The sequence below is a fragment of the Neopelma chrysocephalum genome, unplaced genomic scaffold, assembly GCF_003984885.1.
Source record: "Neopelma chrysocephalum unplaced genomic scaffold, ASM398488v2 Primary Assembly neopelma1_63, whole genome shotgun sequence".
NCBI classification, from domain to species: domain Eukaryota; kingdom Metazoa; phylum Chordata; class Aves; order Passeriformes; family Pipridae; genus Neopelma; species Neopelma chrysocephalum.
This window is the reverse complement of record NW_020897720.1, coordinates 5575590-5593312: the sequence shown is the minus strand read 5'-3', so window position 1 is coordinate 5593312 and position 17723 is coordinate 5575590. Positions and strand designations below refer to the sequence as shown.

Genomic DNA, 17723 nt, shown 5'->3' with positions numbered 1-17723 from the left:
GGAGCCGCACAGAGAGAAGGCTCATGGTTTTTCTATGCTTTGCATGTTTTTTGGGCCAGTATGAGCCTCTGGATGTGTCCAGGCAGTGCCCAGCCATGGGCAAGGGGAGCATCAGTGCATCCCCTCGGCTCCTCTCACACCGAATCCAGCAGCTGCAGGATAATAAATGAGGAGTCTATATTTAGACGCAGCGTCTGGAGAAGCGTCACGGTGTTGCCAGCGGGTTTTACCATTCACCACAGGCAGGTTTTCCCGCTCCTCCCGCTTGATGCCACCTTTGCAGAAAAGCTCATCAAAGACATCCAGCACCAGCTGGAAAAGCATCCCAAACAGAAGAACCAATAACTACACAAGATCTCGGCACCTGCTGAGGGATGACAGAGCGGAGCATCCCAGGAAGCCTTGGAAGGAGCCGGCTTGGGCCCCGCTGCGTTTGGCAAAGGCCTTTTTTTGTTGCACAAAAGTTTGTAGTAAAGAAACAGGAATGGAGCCATCCCTTGTGCCACTCCTGGTACTGCTGTGGGTGCATCCTGGACAGTGTCTCTTTTCCATGTGCTGTGGGTGCATCCTGGACAGTGTCTCTTTTCCATGTGCTGGACTGGCTGATTCCCGTCCATTTCCCAACCAGTGGAACAAAGGCTGCTCTGCAGCACTTCCCCCTCTCTACATTCCCACCCGGGCTCCCTGGGTTGGACACCAGCCGTGGCAGAAGCCCCACAGCCCTGGTGCAGGCGGGCAGCTGGCTTCATCCCACTTCATCGTGCCTGTCAGCACAGCTGCAGGTCTCATCCCACAGAGCTGCTGATCCATCTGGTGCCTAAACCTCCACAGCATCCCCGCTGCCCTGGCTGTGCCGCTGCAGCTGCTGGGAGCAGCCGGGGGTGGTGAGGGAACATTTCCCTGATGGAGTCAGGGCTGCCGGGCGTCCGCTGACTCAATTGGTGGCATATGAAGTTCCCTGCAATCCATGTTGAAATTTAAGGAGAGGCCAGAGTGTTGTGCAAAGGCTGAAGAGCCCTGTGCAAAGCCAAGCTGCAGGTTTCCTGGCATTCCAGAGTGTGAGGTTGGTGCTGGCTTGGGAATGCTGAGGAAGATTCCTGGTGCTCGGATCTGGGTTTTTTCCCTTGTTTTGCAATGTCAGAGGCTGTTTGGAACAGATGCTGGCTCCTCCCCTCCTAGCCTGGGGAGAGTTTCTCCAGGCAAAGCCAAACGCTGAGCCATTGCCAAGAGGTGTGAATGTGGCAGAGCCAGCTGGTGACAGACATGGTGACCAGCTCTGGCAGGCCCTCCTTTGAGGCTCACAGCACTGTGACTTTTTTCCTGCATCCTTCCAAATTTTGATTGCAGCAGGTCACAGCAAGTCTTTTGCTGGGTTCCTGCACTCCTTGAAGGATGCAGACAGGGTGGGAAATGCCAGTGTGGCCACAGTGCTGGGCAACATTCACCAGCAATGGGGCAAACAGCCCCTTCCCCACTGCTGCACTGTGGGTCTTCCCTTCTCCCAGCCGAGTGCGATGGAAGCTGTGGCTGCCCCATCCCTGGAAGTGTTTAAGACCAGGTTGGATGAGCTCTGAGCAACCTGGTTTAGTGGAAGATGTCCCTGCCCATGGCGGGAGGGTTGGAATGAGATGATCTTTAAGGTCCCTTCCAACCCAAAGCATTCTAGGATTCTATGGTGGGTATCATGTAGGCACGAGCTGCACATGGACAACATTCCCCCTGACTGCCTGTGGCGCCAGGACATTTGAGGACACCTCAAGGACTGTGAAAAGCTTGTTCACAGCTGAGCTGGGGCATAACAGCACATCGTGCTGGAGGATGACAAGCCCTGCCTGCCCCCACCCCCTGGGGCACCCTGGGGAAGGAGAGCCCCTTGCTCACAGCAGCTGTGGTGTGTTCAGCGTGGGGACGGAGACCAGGCAGCTGCCTGCAGGGGACTGGCAGCTGTTTCGGGAGGAGGAGGAGGAGGAGGAGGAGGAAGGCACCTGACTAGCAGGCAGCAGTCCAACTAGTTGAAACAGCTCCCGTTGTGGTTTGCATAAGCAAGCACGGCTCAGCCGGGTCTGGGTACACACGGCTCCACCTGCTCACCCAGGGCTGGGAATGGCACTCGATGGAGGCACCGAGGAGGCTGCTTGCTGTGGGGACGTGCCCACTGTGTCCTCTGTGCCCTCCGTGCTGCCAGGGGCTGGGAGGTGTGGGGGTGGCTGTTTGCAGCCAGCAGTGGTGGGAGGGTGCTTGCTCGGGCTGTGTGTCCCAGCAGGATCCCCGCCAGTCCCCCGACGGTGCCGTGCCAAGCACAACCGTGGGCCCTGGTGCTCTGCCTCCTGCCAGACCCCTCCAAGGTGACATTGGAGCCTCTGCCCAAGGACACCTGGCCATGATCCCACATGGCAGCGTCTGACACAGGGAGCAGAGGCAGCTGAGACGGATGGCCTCTGTGGAGGGAAGATGGATGGATAAAAGCAAGGCACAGAAGGTGGTGGTGGGGCTGCTGACTGGAGCTGCTCACGTGACTGGGGAGCTGCTGCCAGGCATTGGGGCCACGCAGTGTATGAAGGTGGCACATCAAGCAGGAGCCTTAACTCCCACCAGCCCCGCACGGGGATTGGGGCCATCTGGGACATGGCACTGCCAGGGCAGAGGTGGCTTCCTGCACACCAGAGGGGACCCCCAGCTCTGATGCTCCCAACATGGAGGCAGCCAGTTCCTGGGCAGGCTTTCAGATCCAGATTTCGAGTCTGGATTTCAGGCCAGCCTGCCCCGGCTTTATCTGATCCCTGGTTTAGCTAGGGTCAAAAATAGGGGGGACAAGGCTTGGGAGCAGGCAAGCTCAGGGCAGGGTCACGAGGGAGCTGGCACAGCACATGGAGTGGGTAAAAGGGTCTGATTTAAATTAAGAGGTAATTCTTGTAGGCTTCACCCCAACTGGTTTGGGAGGAGGAGGAGAGGGGCCTCAGCCCTCAGATGCTGCAGCAGGGAGTGGCCAGACCCCTCCTCTCCTGCCCTGTTGGAGCCTGTCTGTGGGGGTTTTGAGGAAGGCAAAGGTGTGGTCCCCAGCAGGTGGGAATTTGAAATAGCACAAAGCTTTGTGTATGTGGGTTTACATGTGCTCCTGAATGAGCCTTTTGCCCTTGTAGCAATTTTTCTATCTGGAGATCTTGGAGCAGTTTCTTTCCAGAGTGAGTCAGTTGTTTGCAGAGCAGGAAGACCGGGCAAAGTGGGTTGGCAGCACCAGCTCCAGGCTGCGGCTCCCAGAAATGCTTCCTGCTGGGCCAAAAAGCAGGGACAGAGCCCTGGGCCCTGAGGGCAGGTGGCCTGGCTGGGACATCCCTGAATGCTCCGGTGCGGACCCGGACACAGCAAAGCCTTGTGCCGGCTGGTGCAGCACTGGGAAATCCCCAGGCCAAACAGGTTGTGCTGGTGGAAGCCCAGTGGGTGCAGGAGCACCGGCCTGGCTGGCCCAGAGGTGCTGCTCAGGGATCACACCTCCACCATCCATCCAACTGTGAGTGTGTACACAGCCTGTGGTCACGGACCTGCTGGGACCTGCTCTTGTCTCACCTTCCCCTGCCTCGGTTTTCCCACAGAATTGGAATGGTATCAATACTGCCAATCAGCTCATATTAGTGGCATCCTAGCACTGATGATGCCCACCTGGAAAATACCCACCTGTCAGCATTCCCCTTCCTCATCAGCTTTCTAGGCAGAGTTGTGTGGGAGCAGAGGCACGAGGTGACCACACCAGGTGGTGATAGGTCTCCTCTGACCAGGACACCTCTGGGCACTGTGCAGAAAATGGGCAATAATTTAACTGGGTGAAGCAGGAGCAGGGAGAAGAGGGAGCCCCCAGTTCAGGGGATGGGGTGGGGAACTCACTTCTTGGTCCCTTCACAGGGGGCCCTGGTGATGGAGAGCAGTGAGGTGCAGGCAGCGTGGCCATGCCATGGGGTGCCAGGCCTTGTGCAGGGCAGCAGGCAGCAGCTGGAGCAGGCAGTGCCGCCTGTTCCCTGCAGCAGTGGATGGATGCAGAGAGGGGCAGCTGGCAGTGCTTGCTTGGCAGGGCTGGTGCTTCCACCCCTGCTGGGATATGGATCTGGGCAAGCATGGACAGGCTGGGTGGGAGGGTACGGACAGATCTGAGTGGTTTTGCCCTTTCCACAGTGTTTTTCACCCTTTGAGATCTCGTACCTCCAGCTGAAAATTTCATTTTTCATGTGGGAGCTGGGCACAGCATGGGGTCCTGCAGACCCCTCCTGGCAGAAGAGCCAGTGCAGGATGAAGGGTCTGTGGAGGATCTTGGTGGGTCGGGTTTGGTGGTGGTACCCTGACCCCCAGCAGGGTATGGCGTGTCACTGGAGCATGCCTGTGGCGGCAGAGTGTCAGGGCTGGACTCACTGACAGGCCAAGTTAATGCAGGAAGATCCTCCTTACGCCTTCTTAACCCCAGCTTGAACCTTCCCCGTCTCCTACCTCGTCCTGATTAGCACTAAGAGGCTGCTTTGCTGCCGGTGGCACAGGCAGCTCTGAACAGTGCAGGGCACTGCGCTGTCTTCCATGGCAGGGAAGGCCTCAGCACCTCTCTGAACTTTGGTACCAGACCTGCAGGCGGGAAGGCAGGCAGGAGACGTGCTTTCCTTCTTCCCCTGCTACCACCTCCCTGGCAAAAGGGACTGGGAGTGCTCCTGGCAGGGGCCCAGACAGTCCCTCCTCCTCACGAGGTCTGAAAAGGCGCCGGAGGCTTGGGGAGGTGAAGGGCATCCTGCAGATGATGGTGACAGACCTGGCAGAGGGATGACATTGGATTGGAGTGTCCGGCAGGCAGCAGGTTCTTTCCACCCGCTCGTCAGATGTGTATGTAAAGGGGCAGGATTCAGGCAGGACATGGGCTGGCTTTAACCTCAGCTCCCGTTTCACAGCTGTGGATAACACCGAGTGCCAGAATGCGCTGGGAATTACAGCTCCCACCAGGCTGCCTGCCGAGCCACTGCCACCCAGAGAGCCCTGTGTGTGGTGTCCCAAGCCAGGGAGGAGGGTATGTCAGTGATGACAGTTCCCTCTTCCCCATCATTTCACAGCCTCCAGTCAGCAGCCCCAGAGCTGGTCACACCGTGGGGTGAGCGGCTCCAGCCTAACCAAGATCCTGCCCCTCCAGTTGCTCATTTCCTGCTGCCAGCCCACGGGTCCCAAAAGCCTCCTGGCTTCCTGACATTGACTCTGCCAGTGCCTGGGAGTAGCTCAGGGATTCCCAGGATTACAGGCTGCAGCCGTGGCTCCTGGAAAGCCAGTGTGAGCTTTCCAAGCAGTGGAACATCCCAAAGTTGTGGCTGTGAGTAGGGAGCACAGCTATGGCCGGGCTTGATGGTACAGTTGGAGTGGGACACAATGTGGCACGACGTGGTGATGTCCATCACGCTCCCTGCAGGCAGTGGCTCTGCCTTCTCTGAGGCTACAGCAGGTCTGACCTCAGTCGTGCTGTGGGGAGCTGGAGGAACAGTTACTGCCTCAGGCAGGGATTTGCTCTTGGAGCCAGCTGAGAGGGGTGAAGTGCTGTCAGTGCCAAGGTGAACAGTGCCCATGGAGCTAAGCTGGGTGTATAGGGATAGGGCTGCTCCTCCTCTGATCCTGGAGGAGGCTCCTTGCTGGTGTCCCTGTGCCCACAGCAATCATGTGGCTGCTGGCTGCAGGGACATGGGAAGAGGAAGGTCTGAAAATAATCGCCCCCTCATGTTTTCCTTTCAAAGAAGGGAGTTGCCATCATGGGGAATTTTTGTGACCAGCAGAGCTGGCTAACAGTCAGCTCCTCAGTGAGTCAGGCACTTATTCCCTCCCATGGTGCAGCCTGGCCCCCTGTGCTGCCAGCCTGGCTGGAGCTCAGGGTACCCCCACTCATAGTGGTCCCCAGCTTGTCTCATGGAGCCACAGCATTTCTTACCACCTCCAGCTGTGAGTCTGTGAGTGGAAGCAATCCCAAGAGTTTCAGGGTCTTGATGCCCCAGTGGCCTCAGCCACGGTCCCCACTGCTCCCTGTCCTGTAGGGCATCTGTGCAGAGCCTCTCGAGCTTGTGGGGCTTGTGCCGCCCCTTGCTCCGTCCTTGCCCCACACAGGCTGTGCTGCCTCACTGGAGAAAGGCTGCAGCGAGGTGAGCATTGTGTAACCCCTGCCTGCTCCTGCCCTGCCTCTCCCCACGGCCAAGGGGTCACATGCCAGGGCTGGAGCCCTCCGAGCTGATGGGACATTTCAGTTCCCACTGTGCTTTGCTGGCTGCTGGCTGTTGGTCCTGCCTTTGGTTTTGGGGAGATTACAAGGCATTTCTTAGAAAACACCATCAGTGTTCAGGCCCAGGCGGGTGCCCTGCCTGGCTGATGCCGTTGAGTGGTGCCAGCCCCACTGCCTGCAGAGCACCCGTCGGTGATGGGGACAAGGCTGGCAGCAGCCACTGGCAGGGCATATTTGGTGGTGCCAGGATCAGCGAGCAGTGGGTGGTGTTTGCCAGGCTGGCTGCTGGCAGGGTTGGCATGGGGTGCTTCTGTTTGGCTCGAGGGATGCAAAATGAAGCTGTCACACTTGTGGAGACAAGTTACCAGCACACTGTGTGTGCCCAGGTGTGCTGACACTGCCTGGACAGCCCTTTGCCTGGCAGACCGTATCCCAGGACACGGCAGCAGCAGCCTCTGGCACGGGGCTGTTTCCATTAGGTTGTGTTGAGAGAGGAGCATGGCTCTTTATGAACAGCCCGTTCCCTGCTGTGTCTGCTCCTTGCACGGGGCACAACAACCACTTGCCCTTGCTTGTGCCTGGTGTTGGCAGTGTGAGGGTGCTGGATTTGGGGGGTGCTCTGAGCTCTATGCAGGGGCTGCAAGGTCTCCACGGATCTGTTGTGGCACCAGTAGGTCTTACAGTCTTGGGCTGGTCTGTCCTGGAGCTCAGGCAGAAAGAAAGTGGGCTCTCTAGTTTAAAGCCCAAATAAATGGCTGCTGAGTATAGTGTAGACATGCAGCTTTGTAAACCGTGATATACTTTGCTGCTGCCCTTCTTCTTAATCCCGACACACCTTTGTTTAAAGTGTTCCAGCAGAATGTTGTTTATCCAGGGCATTACTACCAGTATCTCAGGCTCCTTTTTTCTATCCTGTGACTCAGGGACAGTTTAGTGCAATTTCTTCCATCTTTCCTCCATATCAAAGATACTCCTGGCAAGTTCATGTTTATTGTTTGCAGTTAATGTTTAATATTTCCTATTACTGGCATCTCATGGTTGATCTTAATTACACCCTTCTAAATGTAAGACAAAAGTCAGCAAGTGAGACTGTGTTCAGGCTGAGGCTGTGGCTCAGAGCCTCATCCTGCTGGTGCCTGGGGCTGGGTGCCCGGTGCACCCCCTGTGCCCTCTCGGCACGTCGCAGGCCATGTTGGCAGGGTGGCTGCTCCATGTGTGCCACAGAACCACAGAATCATTTACATTGGAAAAGGCCTCTAAGATCATCGACTCCAATCTTTGAGTCCAACCTTTGAGTCCAGCCTGTGTTGGCACAGCGTGTCCGGCGTGGGGCCCGGCACCGCCGCGGCGGCTCCCACGTGCTGCACCAATGTGGACAAACAGAAGCTGGTTTTGAGTAGCTCCAGTGGAAGACAGGATCAAGCTCCTGTTTGCTTTGCCCAGGCTTTAAATGTGGGTGCTCGTTTTGCCTCTTGCTGACTGGGCTGAATTGTTAAAATGGATTAGTAGAAATTAAAAAAAAAAAAACCAAATTAAAAATTAACAGAGTGCAGAGAGCAAAATGCCCTGCTCTTGGCAGGACAGCGAGGTGTCGCATGCCTCTGTGCAACCCGGGAGTCTGGGAGATTCCTGTGTGCCTTTCCCCTCAGACCTGGGGAGCTGGATGAGGGAGCAGTCTGCTGCTGCCAAGCCCTGCCTGTGCCCTGCCCGTGCCCCCCTCCACCGTGTCAGCTGGTAGGTTTGCAGGCAGGGTCCCCTCGCCTCCACTGCCCCCCACGGAGGTACCACTCACCCTTCACTTTGGGGCTCTCTGGCTATAAATATCGTGGGGTGTCAAGGGGCAGCGGGGCCAAGTCACAACCTGACACCACCTCTCCCTCATTCACAGTGACATTTTGTCAAATGCCACTCGGGAGGGGGGGGGGTTGCTTATCTGCTGGCACACACTGGTGACCTTCAGAGCTCTGGCCAGGTGGCTCCTTGCTGTATTTACACTTATTTATAGCTCTCTCCTCCATTCCCACCTCTGCCCTCCTCCCCAGTACTGGAGTGGGGCTGCCTGCCCCGCATGGGTCCCTCTGGGCAGGGATGGAGCTGACACATCCCTGGAGGTGATGAGGGGCTGGCAGCACCCAACTTTGCCCCCTCAGGGTGCTGGTAGCCTGACTGCACAGGGACCCTGTCCCATGGGTGGCAGCTGCAGGAACAGCAGGGTGCACCCCAGGGCGGGTGGGGCTGGGTTTGGTCCCAGTGTGGGTCATGCCCCCAGTGACTTCCCACTCTGGTGCTGGGACAGCCCGGGAAGGTGCCAGGGGTCTGCAGGATCCAATCCCAGCCTGCCCAAGTGGGGGTCCCCCTGCCCGAAGCAGCTAACGGGGTGAGCAGCTGTGCCCACCCTTGCACTGCCTGGCGAGAGCTCATCCCGGTGAAACAGCCTCGCGGTGCCTTTCTCCCTGCACGGCTGTAATCCCCATTTCAAGCAGTCTGTGATTACGGATTTCCCTGATAAGCCCAGACGGCTCTCTCCAAAACCCCTGCCCAAGGATTTTCTTTCCTTTTTAGAGTCAAGCCTGGGGTGAGGGCAAGGAGGGAGAAACTCCCCGTCGGGCTGCGAAGGCGGGCGCTGGGATCCGACACTGCCCGTGGGGCCAAGGGAGGGCTGGCGGGAGCTGGCACTTCATGTTCTCGGCATTTCTCACCTTCTGCTCGTTTGGGTCCCAGCCTAAACGCTACTGGCTAATTTGGGGCTCTGTCTCCAGCACGTGTGGATGTATATTTATCTCTTAATGCTTTGAGTAGGCACTTGGCTGTGGGGAGGGAGGAGGCTCCGTGCGGGGCTGAGTCACTGCTGTGCTCCTCAGGAGGAGGTGGGCTGCCTGTTTCTGGCTGGTTCCTTTGGCCTCTCCGAGGAGCTGCCACTTTCCTTCCTTTTTTTCCACACAGCAAAGTGGCACGTGAATGACAAGGCAATTGCAAAGCATCCTGGGGCTGTTTCTGCAGGCAGCAATGCAGAGCTGCCCTCCCAGGCTTAGGCAGGATTAGGATCCCGCGAAGGTGCTGCCCGTGTCCAGCAGCACTTTCACGCCGGCAGACTTCAGAGGCTGAAACTTTTGCAGCCTGACTAAGCATGAGCACGGTGTGTGCGCCATCACAGCGTGCTCAGAGCTCACTCCAAAATACTTGGCCACAACTTCAAGGGATTGGACCCAAGGGTTTTGCAGATAAGGGAAATTTCTACTGGTGTTGTTGTCAGGGTGTGACAGAGGAGAGGACCTGCAGGTCTCTTTGTCACGGTCACTGCCCTGTCCCCAGCTCCCTGAGCCAGTTAAGCACAGCAGACAATGAGCTGAGCTCTCATGCCTGCCTGGCAGCAGGGCTGTGGTTCCTGCTCTCCATGGCTCAAGGATACAGCTGCTCCTGGGAGCCAGCAGCCCATCCCCAGCCAGCCTCTCCAGTCCCTCTGACTGGGGGATTTAGTTTGAGCAGCCCAAGTTGACACTGAAAAAGAGGAAAATATTCCCTGTCTCGTTAATCCAATATTTGAATTAGAGTTGGGCTTGGAGAGGAGCTTCATGTCTCTGCAGTGATATGACCTCACATGCCCCCACACCAGAATTAACACTGCTCCAAAACAGGGGAAAGAACTGAAAGGGAAATGTCCCACCTGCTGTCCCCACAGCGTCAGGAGCCAGCACTGAGCTGTGCTCAACGGGGCATCCTTGGATGTGCCTCCATCCAGGGACTGCCCACGTACCAGAGCTGCTGGGGACATTAGAGACAGTGGCCCACACTGACCAGCCTCAGAGTCGGGCAGGGAGATGGAGCTAACCCCCGGGCCAGCTCCTTGTCCTGCCTTGCCTTGCCACTGCCCCAGGAAGGACAAAAACTGGGGGCTTTGCAAAGGGGCAGGGAGTCAGAGCAGCTGGGAGTTCTTCCATTCCCTCCCGGGGATGACCAAGGAGACACCAGAAACTCTCAGATTGATTTGCTCACACGGGGTTTCCAGGAGAAGGTGGAATACAGTGCTCAGGGAGAGGCCCCACTGGCACTTTGTCTGGGAGCATTTAAGTGCAGTTGAGGCTCCCGGGGACAGGAGAGTTGGCAGAGTGACCTCTGGATGTCCTTGTCTGCCAGTTTGGAGATGTCCCTTGTGCTTTCTCACTACTGCCAGTGGTGGGCATGGACGGGGGCCTGGTGGTGGGTGGCTCAGCCATGGTGGCACGGAGCTCTCCTGCTCACCTGGTTGTCCTGGGCATGCACAGCATAGCTGCTGCCAGGTCCAGCAGCCTCAGCAGGGGCACAAAGTGAGCACAGACCCTCTGCGTGAGGGTCCCTGGGGAACCCCTTCTCCTACAATTGGAGTGACAAACCCCTCACAACAGGCAGGACTATCCAAGCTCAGCAGTAGATAAATAAAAGTGTTGCTGCTCTGTCAAGCAAAGCCTCTGCAGAGGGAAGCTCTGTGCAACATGTGAGCGAGTATCAGCTGCCTCTCTGTCCTAGAATTGCGAATGCATCTCAGTTGGGGCTGAGGTCAGAGTTGGTTTATGCTTTAAGGAAAGCAGAGGAGGATGTCTCTGAATGGAGGCCATTCCTCAAATGCCCTTCACCTTCCAGCTTTGGCTGCCAGGTGCAACTGCCAGCATGGCATTGCTTCCAGACAGGATGCCCAGGGTTGGGCTCCTGCTCCCTCAAAGGATGGAGGTGTGTGGCATGGGGGCACCTGTGTAGGGCATCTCTCCTCCCTGGAGCAGGGATTCATCAGACACGTTGCAGTGAGCTGCCCGCAGCTTTCTGGTCGCAGCCTTGCTGCAGCACACACAGGCCAGGTGTCTGGGCTGGAGGATGCCTCCGAATTTTTGAGCATGTCTCCATGGGTGTTTGCTGGCTGCACACCAAGAACCCATGGCTGATCTTCCTACAAACTCCCGAGTAAAATTAGAACAAAAGTTCACTCCTCTCCCAAGGCAGCAGGAAATGCAAAGGGTGGGAAAAGGGAAAGTCAGAGCAGATGAGGTCCTGTGCCCGCAGGCAGCCTCCCCACTGCCGCTGCCACCCCCGACTCCGGGTGGGGGGCTGGGTCCTCCCCCACCCCCTGTGAACAGCCCAGAGGGACTTTGCTCTCAGCACTCTGTGCTGGGCTAGTGGTGCTTGGAGTGATGGATTCTGAGCTCAGAATGACGTATTCCCTCTGGAGATTCAGGTCCTTGGTGGCTGGGTGGGTTGAATGGCACTGTCTGGCAGAGGGGGCTGGCTGGAGCTGTGACGATGTGCTGGGGTGCCCATCCATGTGCTCATGAGGGTGATCGCACTGGGCAAACGCTCTCCCCATGTTTTTTTTTGAGGAGGGGGCTCAACACAGGCCAAGCTGAGTTTTTAGGCATTCCTGACCTGTGCTAGCTGGGAGTATCCACAAAGTGGCAGTGCCGGGGCAATCCTGCCCCCGTGGTGCCCAGAGAGGGCAGCTCAGCAGCATTAGATTGCAGGAGTTTATTTTTACCCAGCCCTGTTGCCAATGGGGACATGTCACATCTGTGGAGTTGATCAAAAGACATCCCAAGCACTGGTGTCAGCTGCTCCTTGTGATCTCAGCACCAGGATCTTTTCCCTTGTGGCATATCAAAAGGAGCAGGAGAATTTGACTGCTCTGCTATTTTTAATTGAACGCACACACGCACACACAGAGACACACGTATATATATGTATGTATGGCTTTTCTAAAAATAAAAGCCTTTGCCTGTGTTCCCATGGGAAGATTTGGGGAGAAGGGGGAGCCAAAGTTGTTGCAAGACTTTTTTTGGAGCAGGCGCTAGAGCAGAGGGAGGAAGGCAGGGACGGGCCACAGCAGGTAAGGGACACATCTGAAAGGCCAAAGGACATCTGATCCCAGAGCAGTCCAGGTTGCACCTGAGCAGAGGGGGAAGGAGAACAAGGGGAAAGGTCACATCTGTGTCCCCCAGAGCTGGCAGGGATGAGAATGGGGACCAAAGATTTTTGCAGGGCAGGTTAGGAAAGCCACAGCCTTGGGAGGCTGTGAAGAGTATCAGATCCTGGAGCCACTCAGGGGTGCCTGATATACTTTGTGGCACCACACTTGCATAATCTACCTGATCCACATCCTTCCAGCAGCAGGATGAAGGGAGGATGCTGGGGAGAGCATCCCCCACCACGGGGCAGCTCCCAGGCTCTTGCAGAGCTTGGGCTGTGGCAGCATCAGCAGCCCCAGCTGCCGTGACATGGCACTGGCTCACCATTGGGCCATGAAAATGCTCTCCCCCCTGTCCTTGGCCATGCTTTCCCTGTCTCCCACCTCCCCTGGGACTGGTTGGGGCGGAAGGCAGGTGAGAAATGTAAAATGGGAGTGTGTGCATGGGAGTGCCCTTTGGGGTGCCCTAAACACAGTGGGGAGCACGGTAGACAGGCTTCTCAGCCTGTGAGAACACAATCAATAATCCTAGATTATCCCAATTTGACCAAAAAAAAAAAAGAGAAAGAGAGAAAAGCTGTGTTTTCCATTCCTCCAGCTGTGTTTGAAATCCCTTTTCCTTCCTGATGAGTGAAGGAGGAGACCCTTCCAGGGAGCTTCAGGAGGAGGAGCCCCCGCGTTCCCCTGCCCATGCAGCCTCGCTCACATGTTCAGATGTTTGCCTGCTCCAAAATCCATTTGCTCTGTAAATAAACTTGCTCCCCTCACTGCCAGAAAACTCCCCCTGGGCAGCCAATGCCGGGAGGAGTCACCCCAGACCTTTCCCCTGTGCGGTTGAACCTGGACACAGGCACAAAACCAGGCACTGTCCAAATGCCGGCGCAGGCAGTGGGTGCCAGTGCCAGCCCTCGCTCCAGGGGTGCTGGGTGCAGCCGTGGGGTTTTGTGGGAGGGCAGTGGCTGGAAGCCAGGCTGAAGCAGGGCAGGTGCCAGCTCCTTTCTGTGGTTGAATGGAGATTTTTAGCTCAGTTCCTAGAGCTCGCATCACCCTGTGTGCACCCGGACATCCATTCATTTCCATGCTGTTTTCTCATCCTGTACAACGCAGGGAGCGGGGTCTGGATTGCACTGGTGGTGCTGCTTCCCCAGAGGGACTGTCCCTGAGTGGTTCAGTGCCATGTGGCAGGGATGGGAGCAGGGTAGGGACCAGGTGTGAGGTCACTCACAGGAGCCTTGCCCTGTGCATTGCTGTCCCATGTGCACCCAAGACTCTTGCCTCGACCTCCAGCTAGATAACCTGAATGTCACCCTTAGGTGGCACCAAAGGCAGGAATGGCCCCTAAGAGCTCCAGCAGCTGCTTTGCCACAGCTTGGGTGGCTGTGCTCTGCCCTGGGCATCTGCTCACTGTGGGAGATGAGGCTCTTCCAATGCAGATGCTGCTGTTCTGACTCCTGCCATGGCTGGGACACAAGAGGGGGTTTGATGGAAGTTGTGGGGGAGTTCTCAGTAACAAGCAGTGCCAGTGTCAGGCTGTGCAAACCAATCTGGCGGGTGTGCAGTGAAGAGTTGCTCACCATGCTCCACACTGCCATGAAATTGCTCCTGGAGCCATGTGGAAAGTGGGTCTGAGAAACTGGCCTGAGCGGAGGTGGGAGCGCACCAGGAGACCGGCCGTCTCCGCAGGTGATGCTGCTGCCTCTTGCTTCCTGTTCCCCTGGCACAGCAGTGGGCTCACCCCCTTTCTCTTCTCTGCACAGTACGAGGTGTCTGGCGAGGAGCACCTCTACTCCGACTTCCCGGAGATCGATCTGTCTCAGCTGGATGCCAGCGACTTCGACTCGGCCAGCTGCTTCAGCGAGCTGCAGTGGTGCGGGGAGCACTCGGAGACAGACTCCAGCCAGTACAGCACTGATGACTCCGAGCTCTTCCAGGTACCCTCATCCTCCTGGCACAGGGCACCCGAGGATGGAGGCAGGGGGAGGAGGGAGGGAGGAGGGAACACGCACAACTATTAATATCTCCTCCCCAGCTGATTAGTGCTCCATTAATTTGTGCACCAGCTCTAAATGGGGCAAGCGGAGTAAGGCTAATGAGGAGGTGGAGGAGCAGAGGAGGCTGCTGAGCCAGCCCTCCTGTGGTGTATTATTCTCAGGGAATTACAGCCGGGGTGCAGTGTGTCCCGTTCGATTCCCGGAATGGCAGGATGTGCCAGGGCGGCAGTGCGGGGGTCTCAGCGCTGTGGTGTGGGGCAGGATTATTCCTTTCTCAGGAGCAGAAAGCAGCCCCACCCACACTGGTTTCCCAGTTTTGGCAGCCCCCTCTGTTTGGGTCTTGGGTCCTTTTGGCAGAGGTGGCTTGGCTTTGTGCTGAGATGGATCCATGTGCTGGCATGGACTGCACGGTGCAAAGGGGTGCTGGGACAGAGGGTGCTCCTGGGCACAGGCAGGGCTGGTCCATAACCCTCAGTACTGTTCCTGTCTCTCCTTGGAGAAGAGCTGAGCATCTCATGGAGCTGTGGGGCCAGAGCAGGGCTGTGAGCACAGCAGAGGAAGGTTTGGAGACACGGAGCTTCAGAAGCTGCCCGGGGATCGGGCACTTTGCCTTTCTCACCTTTCCCAAAGCTCGTGCCATGCCCTGGATATGCCTATCCTTGAGGGCTGGAGTTTCTCTGCCCTCCTGAGCAGCACCCAGGCCCTTACCCCTCAGACAAGGAGGTTGTGACCCACTGGTGCCAGCTAGTCACCAGCTCTGGGTTACATTTTGGGAGGGAGCAGGATTTATATTTAAACAAGGGGAAAAAAATCAAAGAGCCCCAATATTTTCTAACCTGGCCGTAATAACAACCCTGTGGCTTTTATGCTGTGCTGATGCTGTGCTTGAAAATGGTCCAGTCCAGCTGAGGGACCTTCATCACGAGATGCATATTTTCCGCTGAACTTCCTGGGGAAAAGATAAACAGAAAAGAAATGCAAAAGACAGGCCCATTAGGAGCAGTGGAGTATGATGAAATGTATCCCACTGAACTTATATGCACAGTGCTCTCGTGCCAATAACAGGAGGAAAAGAAACGGAGCCAAAAATGGAGCATCCTGCTGCCTTTCCCTGGAGCCTGCTCTAGTAACTGCGAGCAAGGTTAGGGCAGGGAACAAAAGATATTTAATTTTCAAACAAGATGAGAGAAACATAGGAGGGTGTGTGCAGGCAACAGTCCTGCTTGCGAGCCTGAATTTACCCTCGTGCTAATTTTATCACTGATGGTAGCCTGCTGCTTGTTGGACATGGTTTACATTCAGAATGTGATGGAGGAGGACCAAAAAGAAGGAACTCCTGACTCACTCCAGCCATTCCTCAGCTTCTCTGTCCTCTCTTGGGCTTCTGCAGTGTACTGCCAGATTGGAAGGGAACTCATGGGGCTGTGTGGGACTGGGAGGGCACTGGGAAGGCTGGAGGTGCATCAGCCAAGCCAAAGCCCAGATGGAAAGAGAGAGGGACCCAAGAGGTTGGGTCAGGGCAGCAAGAAGGAGGCGGGAGCAGCCCCTGGTCCTGACTGGCCCAGTGCAGCCACAGACACTCACAAATCTCCCATCAGCATCCCCACATCATGCTGTTCACCCAAAGAATAGGTCAGGGCAGCTGTAATGCAAGGCCTGTCTCGCTCTGAGGGCTGTGCTCTGTGGGCATGGTCCCTTGCAGAGCACTGGGTGCAGCCAGCTTTAAGTGTGAGGGCTTAGAATCTCTGTCGAGCTAGAGGTGCCTGAGTTTGGGGGCTTTTAGTGAAAACAAAACTCATACTGGTTGTTGTTACAAGCTGTGGTGTTTGGCCAGCAGTGCAGCCCAGGCTGAGCTTCCCCTGTGCCCTCCCGGGGGGCTGTGCCCTCTTGTCCACTGGGCAGCCCTGGGCTGAGCTCCTAGCTCCTCACGTTTTCTCTGCCTTCCCTGTCAGGAGAGCTGCAGTTTAACCAGCTGTGACCTCTCAGGCCTCCCCAGCCCCATAGAGGGCAGGGGGCTGTGCCTGCCTCCTCCCTGGGCTCCCATTCGAGCTGGGGCACTTGCAGCCCAGAGTCGGGAGGATTTGGGCAAGGAGCCTTTTAATCACAGATTAAAAGGATCTTCTGCTGTTTGCATGATGGTGGGGTGGAGACAACTGTTGGGAGAGAAGATGCTCTGATTCATTATTTTCTGTTAGGGGTGCAGGTGGACAGATTGATGCTCCTTTTCCAGTTGGGGTCTCTCCTCCTCATCCCATCCTGGTGGTGTGCTGGGGAAGAGCTCTCACAGGTTGCCCCGCGGGGTCACTGGGAAGTGGGAGCTGGTCAGTGAGAGCTGCTGTTGCACTGCTGGTCCCTGTTCCCCCACCCAGCATCCCACAGACCCTCTGCCCAGCCTAACTCCCCCTCTCTTCTCTGCCTGCTCATTTCAGATAATAGACAGCGAGAACGAAGCGCTGCTGGCAGCCCTCACGGAGACATTGGATGATATACAGGGAGATGACATGGGCCTGGCTGCCTTCCGAACTATGGAAGAGGGGGACACGCTCAACCATGCCTACACCTCACCTGCCCCCTCCCCCAAACCCACCGCCCCGGTCACGGGGGGGCCGTCCCCGGCCCCCGAGTTTGATGAGCTGTCTCTAGTAAGAACCCACTTCCTACTGTTTAAGGTGGATTTGGATGAGCCCCTGATAAGCCGGCTGCATGGGTATGATAGGAAGCAAAGGTCTGAATTTTTTCATTCTAGGCTTAAAACTCTCTTTAACCGTCAATACCAAAGCATATACTTGTATTGTATACGTATACATGTTCTGCATCATTGCTATCACCTCCATCACCATCCTCACGGGAACAAGCTGTGTGTATACAAATATGTATATGAACGGGGTGGGGGTGGGTGTCAAAGGGGTGGGGGCTGCTTTGGCAGGACCCACACTTGCTTTTAATCGGACATGCAGATGTGGGGCTGCCTGGGGGTCTCTCTGGCTCATCCCAGCCCCGTGTCCATGGGCAACAGTGGCTGTTCCCACCCACCTCTGCCCCGGGCCGAGCTTCCTGCTGCTCTCGCAAGAGGGACAGAGGAGCTTGACCCGGATGTCATCCTGTGCCCTCAGCTTTCAGTGGGAGGGTTTGACCCTCCCTGTCCCTTCCACCAAAACCCCTCAGGGGCTGTGTGGCCTCCAGTCCCTACAGATTTGGTGACCGGATTATCCCTCTTGGTTCTCTGCCATATTGGGGCTCCAGCCCCGCTCCCCATCCTGCCCAGGACTAACTGGCAGCATTTACTGCCATCCCGAGGAGATCCTCTGGGACATGGCACCCAGCCTGCTCCCTCCTGAGGCTCACAGTCCCCTCCAGGGACCCCTCAGCCTAGTCCCGGGGTCTCCCCAAAAACCCAAAAGGGGAGGAGTGACATCCAGTGGTGACAGCGTGCATTTCCACCGCCCACGCCCCTGCGCAGGGGTATATATCACACACGATATGTATGTGTATATATAGGATGTATACGTTGCAGGGGTGGGGGGGAAAGGGTGCTGATTGCTTCCACCAACAGGAACTGCACACCTAAAGCTGTGGGTGCCCCGGT

At 56.7% G+C, this 17723-nt stretch overlaps 1 protein-coding gene across 1 annotated transcript in view; it reads left to right on the top strand.

Moving 5' to 3' along the window:
* The window catches only part of PPARGC1B (PPARG coactivator 1 beta), a 50382-nt gene that overhangs the window by 18746 nt on the left and 13913 nt on the right, over positions 1-17723 (top strand). The window contains exons 2-3 of the mRNA XM_027682695.1: positions 13904-14077; positions 16567-16779. Of these exons, the coding sequence (XP_027538496.1) occupies positions 13904-14077; positions 16567-16779 (387 nt within the window). The remainder of the gene's footprint in view (positions 1-13903; positions 14078-16566; positions 16780-17723) is intronic.